The 16,475-nt window shown below is 39.6% G+C and overlaps 1 protein-coding gene across 1 annotated transcript in view; it reads left to right on the top strand.

Annotated features, from left to right (window-relative positions):
• The first annotated feature begins 1,458 nt into the window (after positions 1–1,458).
• The window catches only part of LOC106863716 (mannose receptor C-type 1), a 52,550-nt gene continuing 37,533 nt past the window's right edge, over positions 1,459–16,475 (top strand). The window contains exons 1-5 of the mRNA XM_014893268.2: positions 1,459–1,850; positions 5,581–5,982; positions 7,433–7,606; positions 11,365–11,526; positions 14,514–14,627. Of these exons, the coding sequence (XP_014748754.2) occupies positions 1,790–1,850; positions 5,581–5,982; positions 7,433–7,606; positions 11,365–11,526; positions 14,514–14,627 (913 nt within the window). The 5' untranslated portion in view covers positions 1,459–1,789. The remainder of the gene's footprint in view (positions 1,851–5,580; positions 5,983–7,432; positions 7,607–11,364; positions 11,527–14,513; positions 14,628–16,475) is intronic.

Raw genomic sequence — 16,475 nt, 5'->3', positions numbered from 1 at the left:
TCTTTACTCCCTTCACATAGCCCCCAAAGAGACCCAGCACAGCTGGAGTGCCTGCTGGAATCCTTTCCAATGTTAACAGGCGTTCCATTGATTTCAAATGAGCTTGTTTTTCATCTCCATTGTTTCTTCTCCTCTTAGAATAGTGTCAAAATACCTTCTTACTCTGCCTCTTTCCATACTAATCTCGTATTGGTGTTTCCCTGGATGTGCTGTACTTTCCCATCCACAACTTCCATCAAGGAGGATTTTGATGATTTTTTAATACTTATCAGAGATTTCCAAGTGCATGACAACACGGGTATAGTCCACTGCACAACAGGCTTTATACACATGGTAGTTCTGATGCCTTACAGGTTCATAGAATCGTAGAATTTTTAAGGCTGGAAAAGACCTCTAAGATCATTGAGCCTCACCATTAATCCAGTACTTCTGAGCCCACCAATAAATCGTGACTCTAAGCCCCATATCTCCACATTTTTAAACATTTCAGGGATCGTTATTCCACAATTTCTCTGGGCAGTCTGTTGCAGGGCTTGGTCACTCTTTCAGGAAATAAATTTTCCCTATTATTCAGTCTAAACCTCCCTTGGTGCAACTTCAGGCCATTTCCTCTTGTCCTGTCACTTGTTACCTGGGAGAAGAGTCCAACCTCCACCCCACTAAGCCCTCTTTTCAGGGAGATGTAGTGATCAATAAGGTTCTTCCTGAGCCTCATGTACGCCACATCAAAATACCGAATAAATCCCATACGTTACAAAAGCCTCTCTATGTAAAACAACAGTAAGACCGATGTTTTCAATCCATTTGGGACTTTTCAGACTGTGTATTGGTAGTGATCTCGAAGAAATAACATGCTGCTCTGTATATAGCAGAGCAAGAAGTTGTAAAAACATCAAGGAGGACTGTGCTCTGAGGGCACTTTTCAGAAAGATCATCTAATTCCAGGCAGGTGCTTCAGCTTGTGAAACCCAGCTAGCAGGTAAGGTTTTGTCTTTACCCGCACTGATTCACGATCAAGATTTGAGTCCTGTTAACAGCAGATAGAACCATCGCTGTCAGTAGAATAAACAAACAAATCGGCTGAAATTCGTTTATTGGCCTTGAGACAATGCCTCCTCGGGTTCTTAAGCCCCCTCGTCCCCTCCTTGGCAGCCCAGCCCCGGCCGCGCCCCGCTCCCGGCGGAGCCCCGCTGGCGCCCGGGGGAGGAGTGATGGGGACGGGGGCGCAGCCCAGATCCCGGGATCCCAAAAGTAGGTCTCTGCTCCTTCTGCAGTCCTCGCTCTGGGGAGAAACCCTGGCGTTCGAGCAGGGGTTTTCCTCGAGACTTGGGTTTCTTACCCCTTATCCTTCTCCTTTCCTTACCCCAGAAGAAAAGAAGAGGGATCTCCTCCCTCCGAGCAGGGTTGGCTAATTTTCTTGGAAGACAAGCCATTGACCCAGATGCAACGCTGTCAGAGTCGCAAAGGGGATAAAAGAAAAAAGACAAACACCCCACACGACGGCAACAAGGAAAAAAGCAGCGCTCCTCTCAGCTATCACCGCTTTATCACCTGCACATGCCTGGAAGGAGGCTCTTTCCTCCGCTAAGGGAAAAAAAATCAGCTTAGGAAAGCAAAGTTTGAACAGCGAATTCCTGTTATTTCAAAACGCCCCATGTGACAGGATATTTCCTTATCATTTGGAGCCCAGAGTTTTCCCCCGATCCAGCAGCCCTTGCCGAGCCGGCGGAGCTGCCCGGCGGGACGCGCTCTGCTCTCGGCCGCGGGGCGCCACGGGCGGAGCCCGGCCATGGCTCGCTCCCTGCTCCTGCTGCTCCTCGGGCTGCTCCCCCGGGCTTTTCCGCTGCTCGGTAAGTGCCCGCAGGGGCTGTGCGGGCGAGGCGAGCGAGAAACGAGGGGTCACGGCGGGCACAGAGCCGGACCTGACCTGGGGCTTGCGGGGGCGCAGTGGGGAAGGAGCAGGTGGAGCCCACCAGCATTTTAACCCTTGCGGCGGCGGCGGCGGGCGGGATAGAGGTGGGCTCCCTTCGGGACCTCCTCCTCGCCCAAATCCAGAGGTGCCTGGTGGGCAAAGCTGCCCGGCAGGGAGGCCTTTGGGATGCCCGTGGCGCTATGGACACCGAACCGGGCTGTCACCGGCGCTGCCTCAGTTTCCCCCATCGCTCCGATGTGGCCCTGATTGATTGAATGCCATCACCTAGCTTTCCCCCAGAGAGCTGCTCACCGCACAGCTGCCTGGTTCTGGGGCTGTGCCTGTCCTCCAGCCCTCTTGGATGGGCCTTGCTTTTGGCAGATGGCTTTTGTGGGGGCATGTTAGGGTAGCTGAGGTGCTGGTATGGCTAGAGGAGTGAAAATGGGAAGTTCTTTTGCTTGGTGATACCTGGAGTTTGCTCACACTTACTCTGCGATTTACCATGATTTCCAGCTCACAGCTGTTTTTCAGTGAAAGTTTTGCACCTGCCCTTCCTGTAAACCTCTCAGCGTCCTCTGCTCCCTAGATTGAGATTTAGCGATGCAAATCTGCCTTGTAACCTTTCTTCCTTTGTGTAATTAGCAGCAATCAGTTCAGGCCATTTGGTAAGCATGAGTCTGTGTAGAGAAGACAAACACCTAACTGCTTTTGCCTCCTTGCTCTCTCTTCTTTTGCTTCTGGCTTTTGGTCTGCTCTTCTGGTGCCCTCCATTAGTGTTTAACACTGGTAGCCCTTCACTGACTTAACAAATTACTTCTTTATTTACACTCATTTAATCTGTGGTGGTTTGCAAATGCTGCAGAGCATGAAGTCAGTTTGGCATTCTGCAGATCTTTTGTGGAAATTATACTGTCCAGTGGGTTTCTGTAGTACTTGGCACAATTCTCAAGATACAGCTTGGGGCCAGAGATAGATAGGCAAATAGTCACAGTGTGGTGAGTTAAGAAAAATAAAAGCCTGTGAGAAAAATTCTTTTGGGATCTACTTGGGACATTTGAGGGAAAAGATGCTAGATCTCACTGAATGGCTGGTGGTACACTGGTAATGGTGAAGTTGTTTCCTAAGCCTGACACGTTCTTATGTATTTTTAAGACTTTCCTTCCAGGAGTAAGTTTCAAAATATGAATTACTGTCAGAAATAGGTTTAATTCAAAGTACTAACACTGTGGTGGTACTCATGAGCACGCTGTGGTGGACCCTAAAGTGTTCCACCCACGGTTTATCTGCAGTGAGGAACAGCACCTGTCGCAGATCTCTATGACAAATGTTGCTACAGAACAGTGACACACAGCTAATGGTGATATGTGTGATTCTGCTCAGCCCATTTTACAGATACAGCTCATCATATTGGCAAGAGTGGTATCAAGTGTTTACAGAGAGGAGTTGGCAGGGCAGAGGAAGTGCTGCACAAATACCTGGCTTCTTTCTTCTAGACTATCTAATTGCTCACACAGATACTGTTATACAGGAATCCCCTTTGGTGACCAAGGTGGCAGAATAAACAGAAATAAAGATGTAAACTTGAGCAATGCAGCACTAAGTTATGAGTCTGCTTGATGGCCATGGGCTAGAGAGGAGCAGCACTGAGGGAAAGGAAATCCTGCGTTACAGCCTCAGCCACAGTTACCCCAGCATCCTGCTACGTCTTGTTTTATTCTCCTGTTTTGGTGTCAACTTATTTTTGATGCCTTCTTGGCTGTGTTGTCCTTTTAGCTGCTTACATATGTACTAGTCCCTGCATTGGGAATATGCCCTTGTATTAGCAGGTGTGTTGGGTTTACACACTTCTAATGCCTTGTAAAGGCACTATCAGAATAGTAGAGAGCCTAAGTTCTCCCCCCTCTCCATCCCCACTGGCCAGACTACTTTGTTCAGCTTTTTAAACTTCATTTCTGAAGTCAAAACTCTGCACCCTCATACTTGGATGCAGCCATCCAGGCTTTTGACTTAGGGATAATTTTTTCATGTGCATAGCATCTCTTTAACACCACAAGAAACAGAAAATAAGGACTGTTATTTTAAGCTACAGATACAATTTTAGCAGTTTGAAAAATCAGGTAGTGTTTTCTATACATGTGAAATTGTTTGACATCTCTTTTATCCAGAAACTTTAAACACGATTTCAGGAAAAGGAGAGTTGCAAGCACTGCATATATCAGTTTACAATAACATTGTGCTAAATGCTAGTAGAAGAGCAGAATAAAAAGAAGTTGTCACCAGTGGTGATAATTATACATTTCCTTGTATTGTCTATGAGTAAAACAGATTGGCAAAAGACGACAATTTCTGCCTCCAGTGCTCATCAGTTTTACATTACTTCCCAGTGAGTTGGAAGCCAAAGGACAAGAGAAGGAAGCTGAACTATAGATGAGATAGGTCTAGGTCAGCTCTTTCTCTGAGAGAGAGGTTATTTTTTCCTAGATTGTTCTTCTGCAAAAAAGTATGATCATTTCCACATTAGAGCCTCAGCAGAGAAGGGAAGACTTTCTGTGGTTAACCTGTTTTCCCCTTAAATGTTTCTTCATTATCGAATTTGTTTAGTTTGGTAGTCATACACTAAAATGAATAGTATTTTAATTAGCTTCAATCCCCAGAGTCCCTTAGATTAATATTTCTCCTTCCTAGCTCATAGCCCAATTGAAATGCAGCTTTAACATGTTGGGCATCCTGTTACCTCATGCGAAGGAGCATGATTAAGTTACTGTCCTAAAATGTATCTCAGGTGGATCAGAGAAGAGACATTTTCAGTCTTTCAGCGAGATCAGCTCAGAAATGTTACACTCCATAGTACATCCAAGTGCAAAACATGCTAAAAACTTTTCAAGTGGTTACAATTTTGAAATCAACCTTGAATACGTGTGAATGCATGCTGTGAAGCACTGCTTTCTAAGGGGGAGAAATAACCTGGGAGCTATGAAGAGTTTTGTATATTTTCATAAGTCATGAAGAGGCATAACTGGTGATGACAAATCCCACTGCTATTGGTGTTTCATTCATAATAGAGAGATGCAAGAAAGAAGTCACTGATGACTGTAGTGAAAAGGAAATATATTCTACAAAAAGCTTGAGTATAAAGCTTACAAACATATCCTTCTCCTCAGTTAATACTTCAAAGATTTTAGCGGGGTTTTTGAGAACAGAGCTCCCCACTGTGAGGAAATGGAGCCTGAAGAACTTAGTGGCTATTGTCATCTCCCCACGCTCGGGAGCCAGTGCTGCTGGAGAGTTCAGTGTCAGGACCTGCTCTCTACAGTGTCCGTGCTGCCTCATTGCAGTAATTCCCGGGGAGGCAGCTTGGATTAACAGCATCAGAGTGTTTTCTCTCTTCACTTTAACCCATGCTTTAAACCTACAGTCGACACTAGGTCTAGAGCTCTGCTGCCTTGTGCTTTTGTGTGTAGATGCTTTCACTCACACAAAATAGTTGAAATGTCCTCACATCTGAACTAGTAGCATCATGCAGCCACTTTAACAGGTGTAGTCCACACCTTCTTTTGCTGAACAGATGATGAGATTTTCACACCAAGAGGAGTCTCCAGATTCATATTTAGATAGTAGGTAAGGTTTCTTCAACCTAAATAATTCTAGTGTTTTTTTTTTTCTTACAGATACTAGCATCTTCTTAATATATAATGAAGATCACAAGCGCTGTGTACTGGCTCAAAGTTCTAATTCAGTAACTACTGCTCCTTGCGTTCAAGAAAATGATGCACAGAAATTCAGGTGGGTCTCAGATCACCAGCTTATGAGCATAGCATTCAAATTGTGCTTGGGAGTGCCTTCGAAGAAAGACTGGGTTCCGATCACTCTGTATCCTTGTGACAAGGCTAGTGAACTTCAGCGATGGGAATGCAGAAATGAGACTCTCTTTGCAATCCAAGGGGAAGATCTGTTTTTCAACTATGGAAACAAACAGGAAAGGAATATTATGCTGTACAAGGGATCTGGTTTATGGAGTAGGTGGAAAGTCTACGGAACCACAGACGATCTGTGTTCTCGAGGCTATGAAGGTAAAGTTCTGTAAATTATTTTCTGTAATTCAAACTCATTTTTATGTGTAAAGAATTAAAATATTGCATGTGTAGAAGAATTTCCTTAATCTTATTGATGATCAGTGAATGTAAATTCAGGTGAAATCAGCAATACTTGAGTGAGTGTGCTTTTTGTGTTTTGAGCAGCTAATTTTAGTTTTTTGTCAAACTTATCAAAGTACTGATAGATGATTAAACATGCATGGTAGAGATTCATTTGGAGAGAATAAAAACTTCTATGGTTATTCAAAACATGTATAACTATTACACAGCAGTTGATGATAGCTTTTACTATTTACTACTTGTGTACAAAAAGACGTAGTGTGAGTGTTTAGTCTGTTGGTTATAACTTTTTTCCTTGGGGTGCAAGTATTAACTGGCAGTAAGATATTAGTTAACTCTTGATAACTTCATTTCCATTGTATTGTAAATATCTTCCTAGGTGTTTGAAGGGAGTCTCAGAGTTGGTGCTAAAATGTTAGACAAAGAAATAAGATATTTTAAATAGTTAAATTTGGAAAAGTTACGTATAAGACGTCTCTCTATATATTCATGATTAGTATCTGGAAATACATTTGACTTCCCATTTAGTATTCTTTGATAAACAAAAATGGTCACAGAGGGAGGTATGGATGCAGTTTCTGTGGTTGACACCGTGGCTAATTACAGTACCAGTCCTTGGGCAGAAGCCAGAATTAAAGAACCCTAGCAAAGCAAATTATGTGAAAGAAGGCAGGGGAGATGGAATAATGTCCTGCTATTCCGTCCTCCTCTGTTTTCTAGAAGCTCTGTGAGACAGTGACCCTGGTATGTCACCTCTCCAAAAATCCTTGTCATGTACAGTTCCCCTGTATGTCCTTCCATCAATGAATGTACATTACATGTGCACACACTGAAAGCTGCTTTAGTTACTTTCATAAGTTTCATTGAGCCATGTTCCTGATAAAACAAGAAGTATCTTTAGATGCAAATATAAAATTTATTTGGGCATAATATATTGGAGTCACTCCATGGTATATATCTTTAAAGTCTACATGTACATGCTCTTCCATGTCCAATATGATCAGCAGTTGACTGGGTTATTGACAGAACACTCAACAGTCTTTTGGACTTTAAAAAATTGCCTAAGTGTGTGGATTTTATACTTTTGATCGTTATGCATGGGAAACTTAGCATGGGAATGTACTTGTGTTGGCTCAGACTTTTGTGGTCTGTTGTCTCCTTTAGCAAGAAAAAATTATCTCACGGTGAATGTAGGTATCAGCTTAGACCTAGAGTAAAATGATCAATGTTCCATTTCTAGTACAGTTGTATACTAAGCTAGCAATCTTTCCTTGCTATAATATTTTGTAATAGGATCATAGATGAATTCCTATATATCCCATGCTTATTAATTTTTATACATTTTTGAATTGTTGTGTCTCCTTAGATACCTACACAGTGAAAGGAAATGACAATGGAGCCCCTTGTGTATTTCCTTTTAAGTTTGGTGGTAAATGGTATGCTGACTGCACAGATGCTGGCAGATCAGATGGCTGGTTCTGGTGTGGAACCACTTCGGACTATGATGTTGACAAGAAGTATGGATTTTGCCCAATGAAATGTAAGCTTTTTACATTTATGGTTCTGCTGTGCTGTTATTCACATGCCTGGAAATATGTCCATAATATGTGCTTTACAGTTTGAAATGGTTCAGTTTCTGCCTTGTTTAGCCTGCTTTCCTTCTAAGACCCAGCATAAAAAACATTGCCCAATTATTTTTGGGTGAAAGTATGTTAATCTTATAGTGGAATGTCTACACACACCATTTGCTTAAATACAAAGTCAATTAGGTGTAAAGCTGTTACATTAGCATAAGTAGTATATATAAAAGGTCAAAAAGTAGAAATCTGTGAAGTGGAACTGAAAGCTAGAATACAATTTAGTTGAAAATTAAGATTACTTTGGAGAACGAGTTGCCTTTTAGACATGAAGGAGCTTTCATGAACTCTTTAGTACATTCCAGCGTTTCCCAAATCTGTGTACTATATTTTAGTTCTGTCTTTTAACTCAATTAGAAGTATTTGTATTCTAAATTCCCTGGTTTGAATATACTTGTTTAAAATGCAGTATTATCAACATGCAGAACTTTATTTAGAAATGTTGATCTTACTTTAAGTAAATGGGAGTGATTTATGCCTGCTTGTATTTGAATTCTTTTTAATTTTGATGAATTTTCTCTGGACCTCTGTAAAATATGTACTGAACATTTTGTCTGCAATCTGATTCTTCTCTCATGCTGAGAAGGGTAGCACTTCTCCCTCCTTTCTTCTTCATTATTGTGTTTTGCTGTAAAGCGCCAGCTGACTGCAAGCAGAGCTGAGGAGAAAAATATGCCTTTCCTTTGATGTGAAGAAAACTGTTTGGGTTGATCTTAACTGGTTTGATTGCAAAATAGTGGTGCCCTTACCTGATTTCCATGAATGTTGCATTCAGTATTTCAGAAAATAAAAATCACACTTTTTTTCTCCTATGCCAGTATAATTTTCAAGATAATAAAAACATGGTGGGAATATCAATGCCATTAATGAAGCACCTGCAAAGTTGACTTAAGAATACTCCCTGCCTAGTATTATTTGAGTTCAACAAATAGGAGGCATCATTAAAATTTTGTTTAATTCTTTGACATAATTCAAGGAAATCCATTCAGATGGCAGTGATTGTTTTTGGAAAAAACTGCTTTATGCTGACTGCCTGCATGTTTCCTTCCTGATTCTTCAGTACTGGCTATAAAATATTCAAGTTTGGGTCATATATTTTAGTGAGAGACAGGCCATGGTAGCAGAACTTTTAGTCATCCCTATGAAAGAGAAAGAAGTGAGATATGAGAGTGTGTTAATAAGCTTCAACAACATCTTTAAAAATAGAATGTTTAAACCTGTGTGTGTTAAATTTTATTTACTAAAAATAAAGTGCTGTTTCTTAAACTGTCCAGGAGACTAAGGGTACCAGCATGAAAATATGTGATGCAAACTATTACAGCTGCCCATGCTGGGGCCAGCACCTTCAGTGACCAGTCACTTCTCATTGTGACCAAAACCACCTCTCATGTTCTCCAAAATGAAGAGGGCATGAGACTGTACTTGCAACAGCTATTATAATCAATAGAGGTGGAGAAATTTTATCAGTGGAGATGACACAATTGTGATTATGACCCTTTATTTGGTGATCTAGAAAGAGATGCTGAGATGGTAACAGCAGAAGCTTAAACCCCAAGGAAAGGAACTAAGCAGTGTTGCTACAATTTTTAGCAAACAATTTTTAGTAGCCTAGGAAATGCTGCTTCCTTACAGGTTACACCATGTCTTTTTGAACTGTATGCTGCACTTCAAAGAAGGTGTTGGGGAAGAAAACAAGCTGAACTGTGTAAGACCATCATGAGTCACTCAATGTGTACCTGTAGCTCTATTCCAGTGGGAAAAAGTCCACTGAGGCTTCTTTCTTGATGGATGAAAGAGCCATATATTTAGTGAAGGATTCAGAAAGCCTTCTAATCAATGCATAAAAATGCTGGTGACTGTGACAGAAGCAAAAACTACAGAGATAAATGCGTGATGCATGATAAATTTATCTGTGTAGGGATAGAGTCCAGATTTTTATTAATTTTCTACTTATGAACTGAGGACAGGTGTGATTTAACATTAATTTAGCTCAGGTGCTAAAATACATTACTCCAAAAAAATTATTAATCTTTTTTGTTTCTCTGGGGAACGTTAAACAATACCACATAGATTTTCCAAAATTCTGCTCTTTAAAGAAATTTGAATTCTTAAATGTCATATAAGCAAATTTTCCGAGATTTAGAAACTACTTTGATTTTTATGAAAGGCCAAAATTCTACAAGAGAGCACCATATGGAAGTCAGCTATAAATTATGAGACTGGGGAACTGAGATGGAAGATTGGATGAATGCCCAAGACCTGTTTACCTCTTCTCTGTAATAATTGCACAGGATTTATAAACCCTTTACTATCAAGTCCGAGACAGTTTTCTTCACTGAATTGTAGGGTTTTACCATTTTTGCAATATTAATTTTATCCCAGGCATGTGCACAGGGATTTATGGTCTTTTAGAACATAATGTATCAACAAAGTTTTTATTTTGATAGTTATATTTTGGACAGAAGTTGATTTGTGGATAATGATAATCAGATGAAAGTTCCCATTTTTACTGAAATGTCATTATTACAGTAGGTTATATTTTATTTCTTTTTAAAATAAAGATAACATGAAAAGAAACACTTTATATTACCTATAATCAGATTTTATACAGGAAAAAGTGGAACTGGTAAGTGACCTCCTGATATTTAACATGTATCATGCTTTGTTTTGAGTTTTGTTTATTGTACTGTTTCCCTTTATTTGCAGACTGAAGTTTTCTGAGCACTCTGAATTCAGATGAGACCTCTTTCTCTCAATTTTTTCAGATTGCAACTTGAGAAGCTGATAAAGGCTTCAGGAATTCAGTTGTTTTCTCCTCCTTGGCAGACATGCAGTGTTCTCTTCTGTGTCCTGCTTTAGTCATGCAACTTTATTTCCTTTATGTGATATTTAGCTCAGTGTTGGGACCTCACGTAGGTTCCATTTTTGGCAGATCCAGATCACAGTGTTTTCTGTTGCTTGTTTGGGGAGATGCAGTTGAGATGAGCCAGGAGAGACTGCAGCAGTGTAAAGGGTACCTGGTGCCTTCTGGGGCAACTTCTAGTGTTGAATCCTTTTGGATGACGCTTTCACTGGCATTGCCTAAAAGTGCCAAGTTCAGGTGTCCGAGGAGTTCAGTCAGGCTATGTGGCAGAGGAGAAAGTCATACTGTCAGACACATGCTTAAGAAATCAGGAATTGCAGGAAAATGTGAGATGGATGCTGATGATGTCAGCTTTGTATTCAGCACTTGAGTCTGATTACCATAATCACAGTAATAAAATCCATAGCCACTTCACATAGTGATCCAAATTAGTTAAAAAAACTTGTGGTGTATCTCAGAGAAAAGGTCAGCTTGATATGCACCTTAACTAGCATCAGCCTGGAAGTTTTTTGTCTTTTTCCCCACATTCACAAATCAACTATTTTAGCACGTTTTTAGCCACTTATTGTTTACCTTAAACAGCAGATTTGTTGTACCAGAGAAAACGCTGACTTTGTTTCATTCCCTGTCTATTGTCCTGGATCTACTACTACACTCAAGAACCTCAGGATTCCTTTCAAACTATTTGTCTATAGCAATGTTCAGACATTTTATGTCTTTTGCTATGCAGTACTTTTGGTATATTTTATCTGGTTCTGTTTTCATGATGAGTTACAGCATTTTCATTTCTCCCTATAGTTACCAGTAATGATTTGTGGAACACTGACCCTTTAACAAATGTCCAGTACCAGATAAACTCCGAGACAGCTCTGAAATGGCATCAGGCAAGAAAAAGCTGCCAGCAGCAGAAGGCAGAGTTATTAAGCATCACAGAGTTACATGAACAAACATACCTGACAGGTAGGTTAATATCACTTTTCATTTCTTTTAAAAAGTGTATTATTGCAACTAATATGGCATGTTCCAACTTGAAAATTATATTTGTTCAATTCTAGTAATTAGTAAATTGAAATAGATGTATTGAATTATTTGTCTGGAAGTATAGGACAGAAATATTTATTTTTTCATGATCAAATATTGCCATTAACTAATAGTAACATAAAAAATACAAAAATTAAGTAATGCAGACAATAAAGAATGAATGTTGGAATGCAGAAAAATACTAAGTAGCTTGTAAACTGACGATGTAGGTACCAAGACTGCATCCTTTTTGCATTCTTGTTGTAGTGTGTGTTAGCCAGCAGTTTTGCCTATTTCACTATAGCCATTGCATCTTCAATATATCCTAAAATATGAAAAGAAAAAGACTAATAAATATTCTTGTTTAGTTTCGATCTCTTTCAGTGTTTCTGGAAGGAGTCTCTACACTTCTCCTTTGAGAAAATCCTTAAATTTTACTTGAATATATTTACATTCTAGATTGAGAAAGTCCTGTGTACAAACATGAAATAGTCCACTGATTCATCTGTTAAATAGATTAAAATTGTTTTTTAATGTTACATTAGTTGAAAGATAAAATATTGTATACCACAAGCTATATGTTGTGCTCTAAATTTGTAGAATAAGGGGATTAGGGAATGGTTGGGGTTGGAAGGAACATTTAAAGATCATCTAGTCCAACCTCTCTGCCATGGTATAGGACATCATGGATTAGACTATGTTGCTTGGAGTCCCATCTAACCTTACCTTGAGCACTTTCAGTGATGGGGATCAACAATATCTCAGGGCAACCTGTCCCATCAACACTGTAAAAAATGCCTTCCTTATATCCAGTCTAAATCTACCCTCTTTCATTTTTAAACTATTACCCTTTGTCTTGTCACAACAGGCCCCGGTAAAAAGTCTTCCTCTAAATTTCTTAGAAATAATTTTCATTTATGATAAGGTCTCCCCAGAGCCTTCTCCTCTCCAGACTAAACAACTCTCTCAGCTATTCCTCACAGGAGGCTGTTCCAGCCCTCTGATGAAATTTCTTGCCTCCTCTGGACTTGCTCCATGCCTTTCTTGTACTGGGGACCCCACAGTTGAATGCAGCCCTCCAAGTGTGTCTCCCCAGAGAAGGGTTGAGGGTCAGAATCCCTTCCCTTGCCCTGAAGGCTGTGCTGCTTTGGATGCAGCTCAGGACACATTTGGCTTTCTGGGCTGCAGTACACATGGCCAGGCCATGGCCAGCTTTTCATCCATGAGCACCCTGAAGTCCTCTGCAGTGCTGCTCTCAATCCATTCACCCCCAGTCCATATTGATATTGTGAATTTCCATGACCCAGGGGTAGAACCTGGTGCTTGGCTTTGTTGAACTTCATGCAGCTGGCATGGGCTCACTCCTCAAACCTGTCAGAGCCCTCTGGTTGCCATCTCTTCCCTCAAGTGGGTCAAATGCAACCCTTGGCTGGTGTCATCTGCAAACTGGCTGAGGGTGCACCCAATCCCACTGTGTGACTGACACAGATATTAATGATGTTGGTCCCAGTACAGACCCTAGAGGGACACCACTCTTCTGGTGTCCATTTGGGTTCTAAGCCATTGACTGTAACTCTTTAGATGCAGACATCCAGCCAATTCCTTATCCATCGAGTAGACCATCAATCAAATCCATATTTCTCCACTTTAGAGGAATGAGAAGTGTATTTTTAATGCTATGGACAATTTGTTCTGTCTAAACTTCTGTTTTCAATTTGAAGATTTAGTCAAAACATGGGTTGTTTTTTAAATGACTGTGAGAAAATGATTGTTGGAGTTAGTGCTCAAGGGAGCAAACTGGTGCTGACACAGGACGTAGTTATTAGTTGATGTGTTTTAATTGCAAACTGAGAGACATGGTTGCTAAATGTATTTGAAGATCAGTTTTTCATTATACAACTTCTCTGGCAGTACAAAGATTTCCTGTCGTGCTCAGTTCTCCTAACCACAAGTAGTTTGTCCAGAAGAAGTAACAGAGCATGTCAATGTGTTGGTGCAAAACCAGGCCTGAGATTCCAATCCTTTCCAGTCAACCCCTTTCTCCTTTTAACTCTGCTGTGCTTCCAGTGCTGCCCATCACTGTGGTGTCAAAGACAACTGCAAATTGCAACACCTTGGCATGATGCCATCAGTAGAAGCAGAAAGAAATGATACACATTGCACAATGACTTTCTGTGAACTATGCAGAAACACACTTAAATTAAAAAAATCAGCAGGCATCCAGCTGTGCTTCCAAGCCTTATACTAAGGCCAGAGATAGAGAATTGATTAGTAATGACTGTGAGTAATGTTCAGTAAGGCCTTACATAAGCATGATATTTCTTAGTGCTTTTCAGAGCTAGAGGAATACATTTGAACTGGGTTTTTTTGAAGCCTGACATTGGCTAAAGAACTGAAATCAGATGAATCTGAAAAATGCACAAGATATGCTGTTAAAAAGATGATGTTTGCAATGATTGCATTTTAATGTATTTTGATAAATGAGAGTAGGTTTTTTACACTTTGAAATTCACACTTTTTAATTTTATGGAAGGGAAAACACACACTGGGAAACGATATCTTTCAATTTAGAAAATTGAATTTTGTTTTTGTGACCTTTTCTACAATTTTATCCATTTAATATTTTATAGTTCTGAAAAAAAGTTTCATATTGTGATCAATGGTAGCAGAGTCATTTTGCTTTCTGTTGTAATAAAATTCTCCAAACCTAAATATGTCAAAACTCTAAAACCAAACTGACCAATGTAAGATGACCTGTTTCTCAGGTTTAGTATAACCACCTTAACCTTAACCTTAGAATGGTAATAATTGTTAAAACTTGTACTAGGAGAAAGGAGAAGGCTTAACAAGAGTTCAGCTCTCAAGCTTTGAGGAGTGTTTGCTCTTGCTGTGCACTTCCAGTATCTCTCTCTGTCTCTGTTCCCTAGGTCTGACTCGCACACTGAGTTCAGCTCTCTGGTTTGGTCTTAACAGTTTGAATTTCAACAGTGGATGGCAGTGGGTTGGTGGTGCTCCTTTTCGGTACCTAAACTGGGTTCCAGGTAAGGTTAAACTCATTGCTACTCAGTTCAAACGGCAAAAATTTGTTCATTGTGTAAAAAATATATTTTCTAGCACTCTGTTCTCCTGCAATTATTGAGCTTGTTTTGATGCTGAAAGATTCTGATTGTGATTATAAACACTGTGAGTAATGACTCTTATACTAGGGGTATACACCAGGCTTAATTTATTATTCACAATAGAAATGATAGCCTCAAAGCACACAGGAAAGTTTTAAGTCATCTGTTGAAGCTTCATTTGCATATCTTCCTAATTTATTTTATTTCTGAATACAGAAGAAATCAGGTGCTGTAGGTGTTTTCATTTGTGATGACAGATGTATATCAATGCTTGAAGTCAATGATGTTTTTGTTTGGTTTTAGTTTTTTGTTTTTCCTTTTCTTCAAATTCCTTTCCAATTTCTTTTTGTTCAAGTGTTTTTATTTGCTTGAAGAATAGCTTTTCATTTTTGTTTGGGATTAAATTACCTTCAGCAGTAACACATATCACACTGAACATTTGAGGGTAGACTGAAGGAAGCCCAGCCAGTCCACAGCTGTGGCTGCAGTGTTGAATTCTGGTGCTGTCACTGAAAGGTTTCTCTGCCATCTGTGCACGAGGTGAAGGGCTGCATCTCTGGTTGACGACTCAGAGTGCCAGTGTAATAGTTGTTTTTGCAGGACCCTTGCCTTGTTCATTGTTCCCTTGCACTGGCTATTCAGGGAGCTTTTGGAGACTAAAGCAGGTGTCTGAAGTTCTGCAGTGTAAATGCTCTTTATCTTCACTGAGCATTTAATCATCAGTAACTAGAAGTGCATGCTCCAGTGTGTCACCCAGGGCCTTCCTTGTGTCGATGAGGCCAAAAGCACATTTTAGGTGGACAAACTTCTTGAGCAGGCAAGCTCTGAAGAGTGAATTGAACTACTTTATAACAACTAGCTCTGCAGTGGAGTGAGCACACAGGCAAAGAGATGAACTGCAAGCTGCTATGAAGGTATAGATCTGTCATCCCAGTGCACCGATGAGAATCTGCACACAAGGAGGGGTGGGGGAAAGAAACACAGTTGTGAGATGGAGCCAAAGCACCAAGAGGAGCTGTTCGTGGTTGTTAAAACTGCAGACAACTCTCAGTTGTACTGTAAAGAATTAAGTTGTTAAGATGAGTTTTGATGTAACAAAAATGGACTCCATTTATCCTTAACTCCTCACATTCCTTAATTTCATTCTAAGGTAATACTCTGCACTTATGTCCATATAACATATTTTATATTTGTGCTGTCTCCTTCATCGCTTTATGTTGGTCAGCCTCTCTCTGTCTCATCCCCATTACACTGGATGTTTAAGACCTGGCTATTTTTCCATTTACACACTTTAAGGGAATAAGTGGAAACTTCATAATTTTTCATCTCACTAGCTCTAATTAAATGGAAAAAAATGGAACTATTATCAAAGTTTAAACAAAACTGATTTTGCTTAGACATTTTGGGGATCTAGCTGCCAATAGCTGAACTTCTTTGTGCAATAAAATAATTTTAAATTGTATTTTTGAAGTAAGCATACTTATTTCTCCTATGGGAAGAAGATAGAACATGACTGCAAATATAAATAATATATAATATATTTATAATTATAACTGTAAAATAATTATACATTATAATAGAGACAATATATATAATTATATACATTAGATATTAATTTATATTAATATTTATTTAATATATATTAACATATATTAATATTTAATATATATTATATATTCTATATATAGTATAAAATATAATAGTATAAATATAAGACTATATTTAATCTAAAGTAATGAAATCATAATAGTGTAAGAAAATGTCCGTGAA

The sequence above is a fragment of the Sturnus vulgaris genome, chromosome 1 (assembly GCF_052056855.1).
Source record: "Sturnus vulgaris isolate bStuVul1 chromosome 1, bStuVul1.hap1, whole genome shotgun sequence".
In the NCBI taxonomy this organism is placed as follows: Eukaryota; Metazoa; Chordata; class Aves; order Passeriformes; family Sturnidae; genus Sturnus; species Sturnus vulgaris.
The sequence above is the reverse complement of the archived record's forward strand: the minus strand, read 5'-3'. Positions and strand labels throughout refer to the sequence as shown.